Source organism: Zootoca vivipara, chromosome 9 (genome assembly GCF_963506605.1).
Source record: "Zootoca vivipara chromosome 9, rZooViv1.1, whole genome shotgun sequence".
Taxonomy (NCBI): domain Eukaryota; kingdom Metazoa; phylum Chordata; class Lepidosauria; order Squamata; family Lacertidae; genus Zootoca; species Zootoca vivipara.
The window spans coordinates 55,386,895-55,402,102 of NC_083284.1; the positions used below are offsets into that span (position 1 = coordinate 55,386,895).

Here is a 15,208-nt window from a genome sequence, read left to right on the forward strand (position 1 = left end):
TCCTCCAGCATGGTCTTGTGGAGACCGTAAGTTTCTGCTTCCATTTTAGCTTAGTCACAGTTTAGTGTTACATCCTAACTCTCAAATTATGGTTAATCGTAACTACGGTTTGTTGAAAGGAGCCATTTTCTTAAGCCATGGAAGGCCTCCGCTTCTCCACCTGGAAGGACACACGTTCCCCATCCCTGCTTTTATTGTTTGCTCCTTCTTTGGAAGTGATCAGAGCAATTCCAAAAAACGAGCACAACAAGCCAAAGAGCATAGATTGGATCTGAATCTAAGCAGAACTGGAATATGGTGCAGTGGTGTGAGCCAGATTCACAATGTTACTCACATTAATTTCCTAAGGGGGAACAATTTAGCCCTCACTTCGAAGTTGTCACACACACATACACACAAATGTATTCATATCATATCACGTACCAAACTTGGCATTCATTCCCTCATTTTGCCCTGATATGCATATTTGGTGCATTCATCAGTGAAGATATTACAATAGAATTGGTTCATAATGCACACGATTTAGCCTAACTCAAGCCCTTTTAATGTCCACTGATTTCAGCAGGAGAGATCCCTGAGCCCCTAGTCAGCCCTTCCAATGCAACATAAACATGCTTAACTTGGGGCAGATCAAGACGTTTTCCCGATTTCCCCTCTAGAGTTGCACAACTTCATGTGTTCTGCACACCTGGGTGCTAAACAACAGAAGAGGGCTCATGTTTTGGCACAATATATCTCATAAAGAACAGCTGACTCCATAACAGCAACTGTTATAAATAAATGTTTTCTTTGTAGAGTTTTGAAGGGAAGTAGTCGTGGTGGCTTTCATTGTTGGGAGAGCTACTTCTGCATTGCCTCTTCCCCTTCCCATAAAACAACTACTACCTTCTTAATTAACACCTCCCCCTTGGAGTTTCTGGGAGACTTGGAGGGGAGAGAGTGGTTTATTTATTTATTTTTCAATTTAAAAGGGAAAGGATTCCTCTGTGTACATTAGAACGCTTCCAGAAAAAAGGAGAGATAATTTGCTAGGTCTGATAGGCTCCCTTCAGCCCTCAACATTGCAAGCCCCCCCCTCCCAACCCCGCGCCAGCCCCTGGAGTTTGTCGCGGGAATATTGGCTGTCGGAGCCAGTGGGCTGCTGGAGAGAGAGAGAGACAGAGGCGTGGCCGCAGGAGGCGAGAGGCAGTGCGAGTCGGGTTCTCTTGCGTGGAGCTGGCTTTGCTCGCGTCTCTCTGTGTGTGTCTTTACGCGCGCAGGGTACCCTTCTTCCGAAAGGTCAGCCTGGAGAGCCTCTGCGCCTGGAGGATCGGACGCCGGGCAGCGGGACCATGGAAGGCTCCCGAGCTTTCTGGGCGGTCGCTTTGCTGGCTCTTCTTCTGGGCGAATCAACAGGTGGGAAGCGAGCGGGTCGGATCCCTTCTTAACGGCGGCGTTCCGGGAAGCCACCGGCGGCACCTGGCGCGCTGAGGACGGTTGCGCACGGCAGCCGAACGAGGGGCGCGCGCGGAGAGGCACAAACGGTGCCCGGGTGGGAGGCGCGTCCTTGGGTTTCGCGCCTCTCCCTCGAGATCCGTGCAGGGGATCTTGGGATCGGGGAGCACAGAATATGCACACGCCTGAGGGTCAGGCGGAGAGCGGGGAAATTGGGGGCGTGGGGGGCAGAAGGGATTGTTTGGCAACCAGCTTGGGTGGCTTCGCGAGTTTGGGTGAAACAGCTCGGCCCCTTTTTCCCCCAGAGGAAGGGCAGTTGGAGCTCGAGGTCAGCTTGACCCGCTTCCCATTGGGAAGGGATCTCGAGTCCGGTTTAAGTTGTAGGCGGCCAGCGGGATGCGCCTTCCCTTAGGCTCCAGCGCTCCGATCCGCAGGCGCGTTAAGCGTCAGGAAAGGTTGCAGGTTTATTTTGCAAGCCGCGATACTTAAATGCGCAACTTTAAAGTTATGATCTTTTGAGGGGGGTGGGGATGGTAACAAAACAAAACAAAGCGTTTCATTGATTGCGAAGGAGCTTTTCCAAATAACGTGTTTTAGTAGGATTCAAATGACCGCCCCACTGTATCGCATCAGTGAGCCCTGTCCTAAATTCTCTGGAGAAACGGGGGTCTTCTGCAACAAGCACTCCGGTCCTAGAGGGAAAATCAAGTTATGTGGCAAAATCAACGGGACAACGCAGTCACATCCTGTGCACCTTAGAGCAGAAGCAAGCCCATAGGACTTTGAATCATGCCAGTTTAAGTCCTATTGATTTCAGTGGGTCTACTCGGAGCATAACTACCTTTTATAGAAAACTGTTGCTTTGAGAATGCAGGGTGGTTTTTTTTATTGCATAAAAAGCAAGTTGTAATTTCTACAAATCTTTTGATATTGAGAAATAGTTTTTGTCATGTTAGGTTAGTAGAGCGGACCTTCCTGCCAGTACTTGCAGTAGTTTGTGTTGATTCCCCCTACCACTTGGTTGTGGAGCCATTGCTTAAGAATCTTGCTCATCCAAACTCCCAAGCCATGTCTCAGCAGGTCATGAGTATCCACTATCACACAAAAGATTTGTCTTGCCATTGCCGCTGCTGTTTTTTTAGTGTCAGACAACACATGCTGAGATTGGAACCTGCATATGGCATATAAAATGACCGGTTTCTTTGGGGAGCCAACATACTGAGTTTTAAAGTGGCAACTGCTGCCACGTTGTTTGCCGGATCATTCCTCCCCCCCCCCCCCCGACCTCGTAAGGTGATTGCCACCCTCTGCTGGCACCTGTCAGTGAGAGCCATTTGGTACACAGAAAGGACATATTATATAGTGAACATGCGTTTTTAAGCCTGCTACCGGTGGATGTACCTGTTGCTGGTAGGTGCATGTCAGAAGCCACTCAAAAAGCCTTAATTGTATTACAGCAGTGAAATCAAAGCAGAAATGTGTTGTTAAACCATGCCAGCCACTAATTCCTACCCAAAACTCAGTGCAGCTGAAATCTGTGAGTGAAATCAACTGAGATGTCCGGATGGCTCCGGACATCCACAGAGCAAAGGTCTGTGGATTGCCATGCCACATGCATGGTGTGTTCTGTTATGCAAACTGTGTGAAGTGCCTATCTCACACGTAAAGAAACAACCCTTCATCCCCTTTGCAGACCTGCTATTGTGATCTTTTAGGAGTGTTATTTACTGGAAATACGGAATGTTGAAATGTGTTTTGGAGCAGGGCGTTAGTCAACAACAACAAAAAGGAGTGCTGAGTTGATACTTGTGGGGGAAGGGGGAGTTTCTGTATAGAGTAGTGAAAGATAGAAAGCTTGTCTAGGATTAGTAAGGAACACCATGCAGAAGTCACAGTATTCCCTGGAAATAACGGTGGAGAAATAATAGAGTAGTTTACAGTGCTGGTTGCACAGGAATAATTGGATAAATGTTCTCAACTTGCTCTATGTCGGCTGCAGCTATGGACTTCCAACATGTTGGTTTCGTTGCTCTTAAAATTCCTTTTTAACCCCCCTCTTTTTAAAACCATTTCGCGAGGAGTCTGAGCTGCATCCTGGGCAGGTGCAATATTAGAATTTGCCACTGAGAGGAGACTCCAGCAACCATATACGTACAGTTCTCACTCCAGAATGCCTGCAAAACTGCCTATGTGAACAACTTTTTAAACTTCTGTATTTTATTTTTTGTAAGCAAGTTGGTGGGTTTTTCCATACCGTGTCTGTCATGGGGGCGGGTGGAGAGTATGAATCTCTCTGCACGGTGCTGTTTTTGAGGCTAACTTATCTCCTAATCAGTACAGCCTGCCTTTGCGGTTGAAATGAACGTTGCAAAGCGTACAGCGGTGAAATAATGCACGAGATTGAGGGCTGTGTCCACCACTTTTCCAGTGAAGGAGGAACCAAAGCTGTTTATATCTGTTCTTGGTTAATGTAAATGGGTTTGTTGGGTCTAACCCAGCACACCTAATTCAGGGCTAATTAAGGAGCCCGGCAATGTAATTTCGTTCCTTTTGGTCCCAGTTGCAGTTCTCTGTTGACCTTGTCACAAATCCCTCAGCTCTGCTCTGTCAGTTTGTTGATATACGTGCATGGAGCCATCTAGGTAAAACATAGTTTGCATTGCAGTTTTAAAACCATTAACTTGGAGGTATAAGAACCAGCTTGCACGGCACCTTTGGTAACCTCAGATCCTTACGTAATTTGAAAACAGCTGCGGCTGTTTCTTATTAGGCGTACCTGGTGACCAGCTGCAGCTTTTGGCAGCAAAAGACACCTGCCCAGTCTTTAGCAAGCCACCACTCACCTGTCTGTTGCCAGTCGACTCCCATAAACATGCACTTGGCTATTTGATGTAGCATTGACTGTGAGCACAAACAGCAGTTTATGAAGCAGAATATTAATAGCTTGCTTGATCCCAAGCAACTGCGCACAGCAGGAGTCACACAAATCGCTGCACAAGCCCAGCCTTGTATTTATTGTAATTGTTGTTGTTTACCACCTTGAGCACCATTGGTGAAACAGTGGGAGACAGTGTATCGTAATAAATAAATGAGCACACACCAAAATTTGTGCCACAGAAGTGTTGGCAGTGTTATGCTGGCAAAAGCTGGCGCCGTCTTTCAAGAGCTTTGTGCTTGAATCAGTCTGTGGCTTTTAACCATGATAGCTTAACAATGTGAAGAGGCTACCTGATTAGTCCCACACCCTAGATACCTGTACACGTGTTGGCCATATCCACAGCCGGCATTTGATTTGCATCAATGTGAAAGGAGGCATGCCTGTAAGGAGATGTCTTTGTAGAGCTCTCCCCACAAGGAGGAGAACTCTAGGCCATCAGAGACCATATCTTCATGTGCACACATTCAAACTGGCACCAATCATGCATCTAGGGCTAGCTGTCATTTTCTCAGAAGAACATCCATGTGTTCTGAACACCTGGGTACCAAACAACTGAAATGGGCTCATGTTTTGGCTCAATACACGAGTACCAGATGATGTGAACCGCCCAGCAGCAATAAGCAAATAGATAGCCAGGAATTGGACATAGCGGTTGGTGATAGTGGAATCTAGAAGTAGGAGAGGGAATGGACTTATCTATTTGGTATCCTGAAGGTCTTTGGACACTGCACATTCAGCTATGCTTGTTAGTGATTGCAGTAAGAGGGCTGTGGAGTTTAGCTATTGTGGCTAATAGCCATTGATAAACTGCTTAGTGTCTGCTGTATTGTTGCAAAATGCTATAATTGAATTGCAATTGGCAGGTGGTATGGGGAGAGCAGATTCTGATCTTTCAGAGGATGGTGCGGCAGCAACAGCTGCGTAATTAGAATCAAGACAAAGCCAGGGACACAAATCGGAGGAAGTTGAAACAATACTTAAGCCCTGTTGAAATCATTGGCTTAAATTCACACACTTTAGCATCTATGTGTCATTTATTTCTATTGGGCATAGCACTATTCATTAAGAGTAGCCCTCTTGATGCATGGCTTAGAAATGGTAAGTTTTGTGGTCCACAAAATCTGATGGGGACCACTTTGGCAACTGATGAACTTTAGAATTGAACTTTAGGCTTTTATAATAGCCGGATTGGAACTACTCGGAAACAACCTCTTAAAGACGCTGAGGTAGATGCTTTGTTTCAGGCTGATCTCAAAGTTGTGCCATGCGAACATAGAAAAGACTTAATATTGGATCAGGTTGCACACTAATACCCGAGGTTGTATGTGTCTGCTACTGGAATATGTGAGGTATGTTAGTGACATCTTTACTCTTCTGCCCTGGCAAAGGACATGTCACAGAAGAAGGTGTGGTTTGTTGTGAGCAAAGTTGATTGAATCAGCTTTGAATCAGACACAGTGATCCAGGGAGTTATGTTGACGTGTTCAAAAAGAAGGAAAGAATTGCTGGCATTCTTAACCCAGGAACGGAGCGATTGGTCCTGATTCCTTGCCTGAAACATTGCTTAGAATCACTGTTATCAGCTGGGTGTTTCTTGAGAAGTACATCTCTGAGAAGCTGAAACCTTAAGCCTCCATCATTATGTTCTGCTTACCTGGAGCAAGTAGCAGCTATCCCTTGACAGGAATTCAGGTGGCAAACTGCTGCACCTACCTAATACAGCACATTTTGTCCCTGCAACCACATGGGCAGGCTGCATAGTGCAGCAACATATTGTGCAAGTCTTGGCCCGGTTTACATGTTTACAGACCAGTACTATATATTTCTTGGTTGGAGGAGTGGGTCCCAGTCTCCATATACAACACATGTAGCGGTGTGTGTTCATGTGTGAAAGAGAAAGAGAAATCACACAAATTGGATTTCTGTGCACATAGCCTTCCATTTGGAATATCCACTTTGCACTGTGTGTGGGTGTCCATTGCTGTGGAGAGGAAGGGTGTTTGCGTGTGGAGGTCCCCAAACCACCCCTAAATAAATCACAACGTAGACAGGATTAAGTTTAATGGTTTTTGGCATGAATTTGGCCACAACTTTATTAAATCCAAAACAATGTGAGTGGTTGCGTAGGCATTGGTTCCCAACTGTCACCTAAGGACAGAAATGATAATAAAATAATAACTTGCCTTGTCAACACGGGGAAATCCAAACAGGGAGAGACGGGGACCGGGTGTACAGAACTCTCCCCTCTCCCTTCAGGCTCCCAGAGGCATCAATATGCCGTCCTGGCCCCTACCTAGGGGTTACGGACACAGCATAGAGCCCCTGTATTCCTGACCAGGATTTCCCCACCACTCAGGCATAAACTTGGGGCCAACTAATCAATAAGACCCTTAATACAACCAAAATAACCAATGCCTAACCGCCAACCTTACAAGTTGTGACTATTTGCTATGCAGTAGGCGAAAACCCAAATGGCACCAGCCAATCAGCCAGATGGGAAAAATTCCTACCGGCCCCTGAATACAGGCGACCAAGAAAAGTCATAGCAATGTCAACACAGAGGCCTAAAAACAGCAGAGGGAGGGTGGGTATCAGAAACGCAGCCAAAGAGAAAGAAAAACCAAGCATTTAAGTTTATATACCCTAGGGGCTTGACTTACTAAATTGCTACATACAATTATGCCCAACAACAGCCCATAACCAATCAAACGGTGGCCACTCATGCCCCCACCTTTGCCACAGGCGTGGTTTGCTAGCCCCCACCGCAAATCGTGCTCTCTTTAATGGAGAACCCGCATTGCGTGTGGAGGTTCCCAAACCACCCCTAAATAAATCACAACGTAGACAGGATTAAGTTTAATGGTTTTTTGCATGAATTTGGCCACAACTTTATTAAATCCAAAACAATGTGAGTGGTTGCGTAGGCATTGGTTCCCAACTGTCACCTAAGGACAGAAATGATAATAAAATAATAACTTGCCTTGTCAACACGGGGAAATCCAAACAGGGAGAGACGGGGACCGGGTGTACAGAACTCTCCCCTCTCCCTTCAGGCTCCCAGAGGCATCAATATGCCGTCCTGGCCCCTACCTAGGGGTTACGGACACAGCATAGAACCCCTGTATTCCTGACCAGGATTTCCCCACCACTCAGGCATAAACTTGGGGCCAACTAATCAATAAGACCCTTAATAGAACCAAAATAACCAATGCCTAACCGCCACCAGAGCCGAAGGCTCGACCGCCAAAACCACTCACAAACCCAACCAAGACTGCAAACACCCTCTGATTGATTCCAACCATAAATCATTACCCATTGTGGAAAGATGAACCCCATCGAGATGATAAACCTGGGCAGCGTCAAAAGAAATACGGGGATGAGCAATGATCAGCCCTCCCAATTCCCCGATTAAGTTAACTACCGCCCAATCCACCTGTCTCTTAGCCCATTCGGTGGCAGCGAGGGATCGACTCCCCCGCCACTCTCTTCTCGGGAACAGACGGGACCAAATTAATCGTGTAGCCGGCAGCAGGGCACTCAATTCGCGGATGTCATCACAAATTGAAAACCGCAATGTGCGACAGTCCATGGTAGGCAAATCATTTTCACCCAACTGCACCACAATTGCCGAGGGGAGTCCATCAGCGTGCAACTGCTTGTGCATCAATGAGAGAAATTTGCCCCACAACACCCCTCTCCTGGCCAGCCAAGACACATGCACGTGCAACAGGAGTCCGAGACTGGAACCAAGGCCCAACTCCTGAGCTCTGGAAAGAAATAACTGGAGGAGCTATGACCCCCCCCCCAAGTTCCTGGGCTGTCTTATTCACTTCTTTAGTGGCAGCTGGGCAGCGGGTACCTTGCCGCACATGTCACTGAGAAAGCGACCAAATTAAAATTAAATTTTCTTTATCCCGGGGGCACTGCCAACAGCTCATCCAAGTCCGCTTGCTGCAGGATGCAAACTTACTCTGGGCGAAGACAGCAAAACATTCCCACGCAGAGCATCACCAGCGCTATGGGAGGACCGTTACAGGCCACTCAACCGCCCAGCTGCCCATCACCGCTGCAGGAGGACCCTCGCAGGTCACACTCGACTGCACCAAAGGAATGAAATCCTCCTAAAGCATTCCCAATCTGGACATCCAAGATACACTTGCAAAGGCAAGCGGCCGAGACGGCACCCCAGTCCAGACTTGTCAGCGGGCTTGCCAGCCCCAGTGCATGAAGCTGCGGCAGACAATCCAGTTCACAGCGATGGTCCTATGAAAACACAAGGAAAATAACAGACAGGCATTAGCTCAGGCATTACTGCGACACTTCCCAACTTAAACCTTTAACCGTGTCACCCTTCCGATGAACCGTATGCACAATCCTGTCCCCTGACAGGTCCCCAGTGCCCAACCTTTGTAGCAGCCCAGCTTGGAAGGAATGAGGCACGTTCAGCGAAGGGCAAGCATAAAGCAGAAAAACTGCCACACTAGGTGAGCAATAATGCCTGGCTAACGGGAAACCTTTTAATCTTTGCACTGGGAGCGGGCCAGTCCCCCCAAGAGGATGAAGAGCGCGATATTTCAGGTATCCCTAACCGGGCAAGGGCCCGCTCCACCTGTGACCAGAAGCCTGATGATGGTACTCCTCCCCGCCAGGTCCGTCTTAGAGCTCCTGACTCTTAACGGCAAGCTCCAAGGCTGTGAAGGAAAGTCCTGAAGCAATAAGCCTCCAGACTCTCAACCCCGTGCAGGCTCCGACACAATTACCCCAACCCTTAATAATGCTCCAAAATGCAATGGCATGAGAAGGGGGGGGGGTCCACCTAGATACTTAACCCACAGACAATCTTAGCTGTAACGGATACTATAAAGAGGACAAAATGACCGGCTTCCCGTCTGTCGTCTAGTGAGGTTGGAACCTATCCCAACCCTCCAAAGCCCTGCGCATGACAAACTGTTTGCAAGGGTCTCTGAATAAAAGCCGCACGATAACAGACATAGCAGGGCTGAATTTGGGTAGTCTCCTGATCACTGCCATTCTGCAGCAAGTAAGCCATGACTTGCAGGACCTGCTCAGAAGGAGAGGGCAAGTACCTCTGAATGTCCGTGGACTGCCAGCTAAATGCTATAAGAGCAGTCCAGGCCTTCATTAAGACCTTAAGCTGAAGGGAAAATGGAAGCTATACCTTGTAATTAGTAATTATTATCAAAGTGACACAGGTAGGTTGGAAATTACAGCAATAACTGAGGGACCTGAGCCCAGGATCCAAGGCGCTTCCTAAGCAGGCTGAAAGGAATACCAGCCATATCATTAGAGGATCCTGGAATAAAGCGAGCAGCAGCACAAGAAGCATATAAAGGCAGTGATATTCGCTGTAGCGTGAGGGCTGTTAATCCAAAATGCTCACCACTACCAAGTATCGCACCAAAAGTGGACCGCCAATCACTGGGTCCAAACGTGCACTGCTACTACAATGGGGGGGATTAAGGAAGGTTATGACAAATGATTATGTCACCACCCCAAGGGCGAAGCCATACCTGCATCCCCCCTGAAATAGGACCAAAAGTCAAGAACTTAGTAGCATCAGAGTGAACCTGAAGCACTGAGCCGGTTCAAGGCATAACGCCATGGCGAACTACTATAGCATTAACATAGGAATTGCAACCTGGGCATGGGTTCCACCTCGACGTTTCCTGTAGAACAGAAGTGGCAACCTGGGGCAACCACACTCCTTGCAAGATACAGACCACCCAGCCAGAGCAGATCTGACAAGCATCACTCGCTATAGAGGAAGTATTACAAAATAACTTCCTTCAGGGCAGACAGCTCCTCCAAAGGCAAATGGAATATTCGAGCATGGATGACCCATTGGTTTCCTAATTAAAAGGAAGGTCATCGGGCCCTCTGTCTAACTGCCGCCCACAGAACCCCCGACTCCTCAGTGGGGAAGAAGAGGAGACCAGGGAGGCTGTGCCGATGCAGGTGACACCTGATCTAGCCCGGAAAGCAAACAAACGCTATAATGGGTCACCCCAGTGAACCATGCCAAACTTGAGAGGCCCTATGAAGGAAAGTCCTAAAAGGACTAGAATACTGCACAAGCGATTGCGCAGCCCATTGGCATCGCCTAACAATAGAAAAGCTACGTCCCACTGAGAGCGCCGTGTTGCCTTAAATGTGCTCAACCACCTGATCCAAGGATGTATATTTGAGGACTTCCACCGGAATGGAGTCGGTTGGGGGGGCCTGTGCGATGCAATCAATAATGGATCAGGCAGAAGGCAGAAGGGATATACTAGGTACAATCCCAAAGGGGACAAATGAAATCAAAGATGAATAAAATCAGTGGGGTGCCGCCAAGGGCAAGGGATATTAACAAATGTTTATCAACCTCGGATCAGCTTGGGGAGGAGGTGATTTGGGTTGCTGCAGGGGGGGCACTCTATCAAAAGCATGGTGGGGGCCCTGCCGATAGGGCAAGCAGTGTATGACTGATACCCAAGGGCACCTCCCACACAGCTGCGTATAAATATATATACAGGGCCATGGCTGACAAGAACCGCTATTGCAGACCCAAATTCTGCTGCTAAACTGGCTTCCAGCACGCCTGCCTCACTCATAAATGCCCAGGGGAAGCCATTCAAGAGGTGGAGCCCCATCGGAAGTCCACACAACCTTGTCCCCAAGACCCCTGCAGGGCGTGTTTTGGGGAAAGTAAGCGTAACCCTGTAATATTTGAAAGCCATTAAGCCAAGACTTTAAAGATTTCCCAACCTGCGATGGGCCTGAAGGCAGGGGATGGCCTCCCCCAGACCCCTGTAGAGGTCCAAGGTACCAACTGAATCGCATCATAGCCCATGAGGGATATACATGCCAAGGTAGTGGAATCGCCATCCCCACCCCTCATTATACTCATCTTGGATCACCGACACCGCTGCCGCTTCCTTCCTGAAGATGGCGCCCGGTGGACCAGCAAGTCATCCTCTGCATGGGATGCAACCTCTAGAGACCTGGGAGAGACTGGCACAGACTGACGATGAAGTGGAATCATCGTCCCTGCTCCTCTTTGCCCCCTTCTTCATCGCTGCCTCCGATGACCCTTCCTTTTTTAAAAAAATAATAATAATAATTTTTATTAATTTTTAGAAAAAGAAAACACATACAAAGTATACAACATAAACTCTGTCCCTTCATTTTCCCTCCACCCACAAGCCCACCTCTGCCACCAGTGAGACCCATGGGTATTGGGGAACAAAGGGGTCCATTTTAAGCTGGGTTTGACCTCCCCCCTCCTTCCTCCCCCCTCATCCCCCCCCTGCCACTGAGAGGACAAAGGCGGAGGATCTCTGGGGATTGGCTTATCCCCCAGCTATTTCTTCACTGTACTGGAAAAAAGAAAAACAAGGAAAAAAGGAGAAAAAAAAGCAAAAATATAAAAAGGGGGAAAAAAAGAAAGAAAGAAAAAAAAAGGAAAAAGGAAAAATATTAATGGCTTCCACGACTCTCCTCCTCCTGGATTTCCCAACCTCTTTACATAGTTATGGCGGGTTTTCTAATCCAATTCAGAATCTTATTCTTATAATATTAACACAATCCTCCTCCTTCTTCATGCTGTCCCCCTCTGAGCCCCCCCCCCCTGCCACTGGGGTAGCCCGAGGAGTCCAGCAGTCAAAAGGTTCCATTTTTGTGTCTGGGTTTCCCTCCACCCTTCCCTCTCCCCTCAAGGCACCCCCTGCCACTGGGTACCGAGAGTAAAAAGGGGGAGACAGGCAGTTTTCCACCCAAACACCTCCTGATCACCAAAATTATTCAAAAACAAACTCTAAGCATATTTCCTCAGCCATTCTTTTTACTCCCTCCAGAAAGCTCTTAACCTTAAACTATAAAAATCTCTCCTCCCCCCCCCCCCAATGTCCCTCCTCCCAATTGGATCAGCATATCCTTTAACAGGCCAAGATTCCGACACCGTTGTTCATAAACCAAAAAAAATACCTTAAACTAAATTTTTTACCCCACACCAATTCTTTCCCACATCCACTTCCAGACCTCTGCTCCTCCCTCTTTCTGCCTTTCCCTCCCTTCACTAACACCATTCAACATTTCAGTCTCTCCAGGATTTTCACTTCCATCAATCTTCTCTTCACTTTGCTTCTCCTTGTCGGCCTCATCTCTTTGTTCTGATCTTTGTTTTTCATCATCCAACACATATTTTTTATGGTCTGAGTCAGTCTCCAAATTGTCCTCAAATTGTTGCTCCTCACACACAATCTCATAATCAAAATTGTCCTCTAAATCTTGCTCTTGCACCTCATTCTCCTTTTCTGTTGGATTGAAGCATTGCCTTTCCTTGTAGATATCTTCCCATGTTTGTAGATAGCCCAGCACAGCCTCCTGGAAAGCTCGAGAGAATTTTGTTTTCATAGTTCACTTGACCACAGGCAGACCAGAGATAAGGGCAGAAGGGTACTGGAAAATTCCTCTCTACCACGTTGTCGGCTCCATCTTGGCTGTTCTTATCCTTTGTCTTTAACCTCATCAGATTTCAAATTTACAGTCCACTTAAATCCTTTTAAAACCTTTTGAATCAATTTTTCCAATTCACAGGAATAAAATCGTCTTTCTTAGTCCTTTAACAATTTGACAGCTTTTGACAGCTGTCAAAGCGTCCTCCCCCTTGTTGCTGCTGAACCTCAAGGGGCAACGACACCGGGGGCTGGGGAGGTTTGGAAAAGTCTTTCTTTCTCTCGGGTCCGCAATCTTGAAAGAAGTTTTCCCTTTTCGGCTTGGGAATATTTAATGCGCCTCCCGATTGTCCATTTGGAAGAGATCGGCTTCCGTTACTTTAGAATCTCTTCCTATCTTCAAATTTAAAATTTTTAAGATCCGAATGGAGATTTGACTTACTTTGAAGAAGTCTTTTATTTCCTTGGAAGAATCCGCCGCTTGCAGGCTGAGGACTCGGAGCTTCACTTCAAGGAGGTAAGATGAAACCCAAAAATGGCTCCCGCGACTCCACTCCGCTGGCTCTCGATTGCTCTACTGAGCTCTTGGGCAGCAGAGGATTCGCGTCCGGAGCAAACAGCTGGGCACTATGTCACCGGGACTCTCTACCCGGTGTTTTTTCGGGGAGTCCGCTCGCTCTGCAGACTTCCCCCCCCTCCACGAAGCCAGGGACTTCGGAGCACGAAGTCCCTGCATCCAACTTCACCAGCGCGACGAATCGGAAGCCCCGATGACCCTTCCTTCCTTTGGGAGAGGCAACCTCTGGAAGCATCTGAAAAGGCCCTGCCATAATCTGCAAAGAACTAAACAAATGTGAAGAACCAGCGACACCAACCCTTCAATGCACCACTAGGAGACGCTACCTTCGTCCCTCAGGGCCTAGCTGGGTTCTGGAAAATTAAAATTAAAAATAAATTGTGAATCAGAAAAAGGGGCCAAAAGGAGGAAAATCCTCCCCCTCTTTACTAAAGATGGAAGGCCCCTGAGCTTCGTTCACAGTTGATGAAAAAAGGCCCGGGTGGGAGCAGGAGGTGGACGCTGCCAGAGGCCATCAACTTTAAGCGCAAAGTGGGCCAAAGCCCTAGGATCACTTGCTAGGCCAGACATAAATGTTTCCAGTGAAATAAACGACTCGACTCTGCCTGTCCAGGTACCCCTGCTTGCCCTTTTAGAGGGAAGCACCCCCTCAAGAAACCCCAAGCTGTTATTTTAATTTTATATTATTTCTTTGTTTGTTGCAATAATATTACAAATGAGCCGACCTACCCAGCAATATAATACAGTGGAACCTCGGTTTATGAACACCTCGGTTTATGAATTTTCGGTTTATGAACGCCGTGGACCCATCTGGAACGGATTAATTCATTTTCCATTACTTTCAATGGGAAAGTTCGCTTCAGTTTATGAACGCTTCAGTTTATGAACAGACTTCCGGAACCAATTACACCCATGCTTCAGTTTATTAACATTTCCGTTTAAGTACTCCGCGGACCCGTCTGGAACGGATTAATCCACTTTCCATTACTTTCAATGGGAAAGTTTGCTTCAGTTTATGAACGCTTCAGTTTAAGTACTCCGCGGACTGTCTGGAACGGATTAATCCACTTTCCATTACTTTCAATGGGAAAGTTCGCTTCAGTTTATGAACGCTTCAGTTTATGAACAGACTTCCGGAACCAATTGTGTTCATAAACCGAGGTACCACTGTAGTCCAATAAGGAAAATGGCAAGCAACACTAGGTGTTTTTAATGTGTGACATTTCAATGTATTTTAATCTTTGTTGGAAGCCGCCCAAAGTGGCTGGGGAAACCCAGCCGGATGGGCGGGATACAAATAAATGATAATAATAATAATAACCATAACAATTATTATCATTATTATTACTACCACCACTACTACCATTATTATCAGGGCAAAACATACTTGAAGAAAATAAACTGATTCAGAAATAGCATAGTTAAAGAGCATACACAGAGTGCTCATAGTCATTGAAGGCACAGAGAGTCACTGGCTCCACTCTGTCTGCCACAGATATACATTAGCAACAACAGCACATTCAGGCAGTTACACACACACACTGAGCCTGCAAGCAAACAGATACATTTTAGAGAGAGCACAGTAGCAGGCTTAGGCTTGAATGATTTGTATGGGCCGTGTAGGCCTCACTGCTTCTGCTCTTAAGAATCTTTGTCTCATGACAAGGCTCACACCAAATGGCGATGGCTGCGAAAAGAAGAAGCCCAAAATGGTACTCAAGCCCCAAGGCAAAATTAAAATTCAGCCAACAAATGCTGCACACACCCAAAATAAAGCCAACCTTAGGAATACTATAAACAAAA

The 15,208-nt window shown here is 47.1% G+C and overlaps 1 protein-coding gene across 2 annotated transcripts in view; it reads left to right on the plus strand.

The window, feature by feature from the left end:
* The first annotated feature begins 1,025 nt into the window (after nucleotides 1–1,025).
* The window catches only part of KIT (KIT proto-oncogene, receptor tyrosine kinase), a 95,677-nt gene continuing 81,494 nt past the window's right edge, over nucleotides 1,026–15,208 (plus strand). For both annotated transcript variants that reach the window (XM_035113018.2, XM_035113019.2), the window contains exon 1: nucleotides 1,026–1,395. In XM_035113018.2, coding sequence (XP_034968909.2) covers nucleotides 1,332–1,395 — 64 coding nt within the window. In that variant the 5' untranslated portion in view covers nucleotides 1,026–1,331. The remainder of the gene's footprint in view (nucleotides 1,396–15,208) is intronic.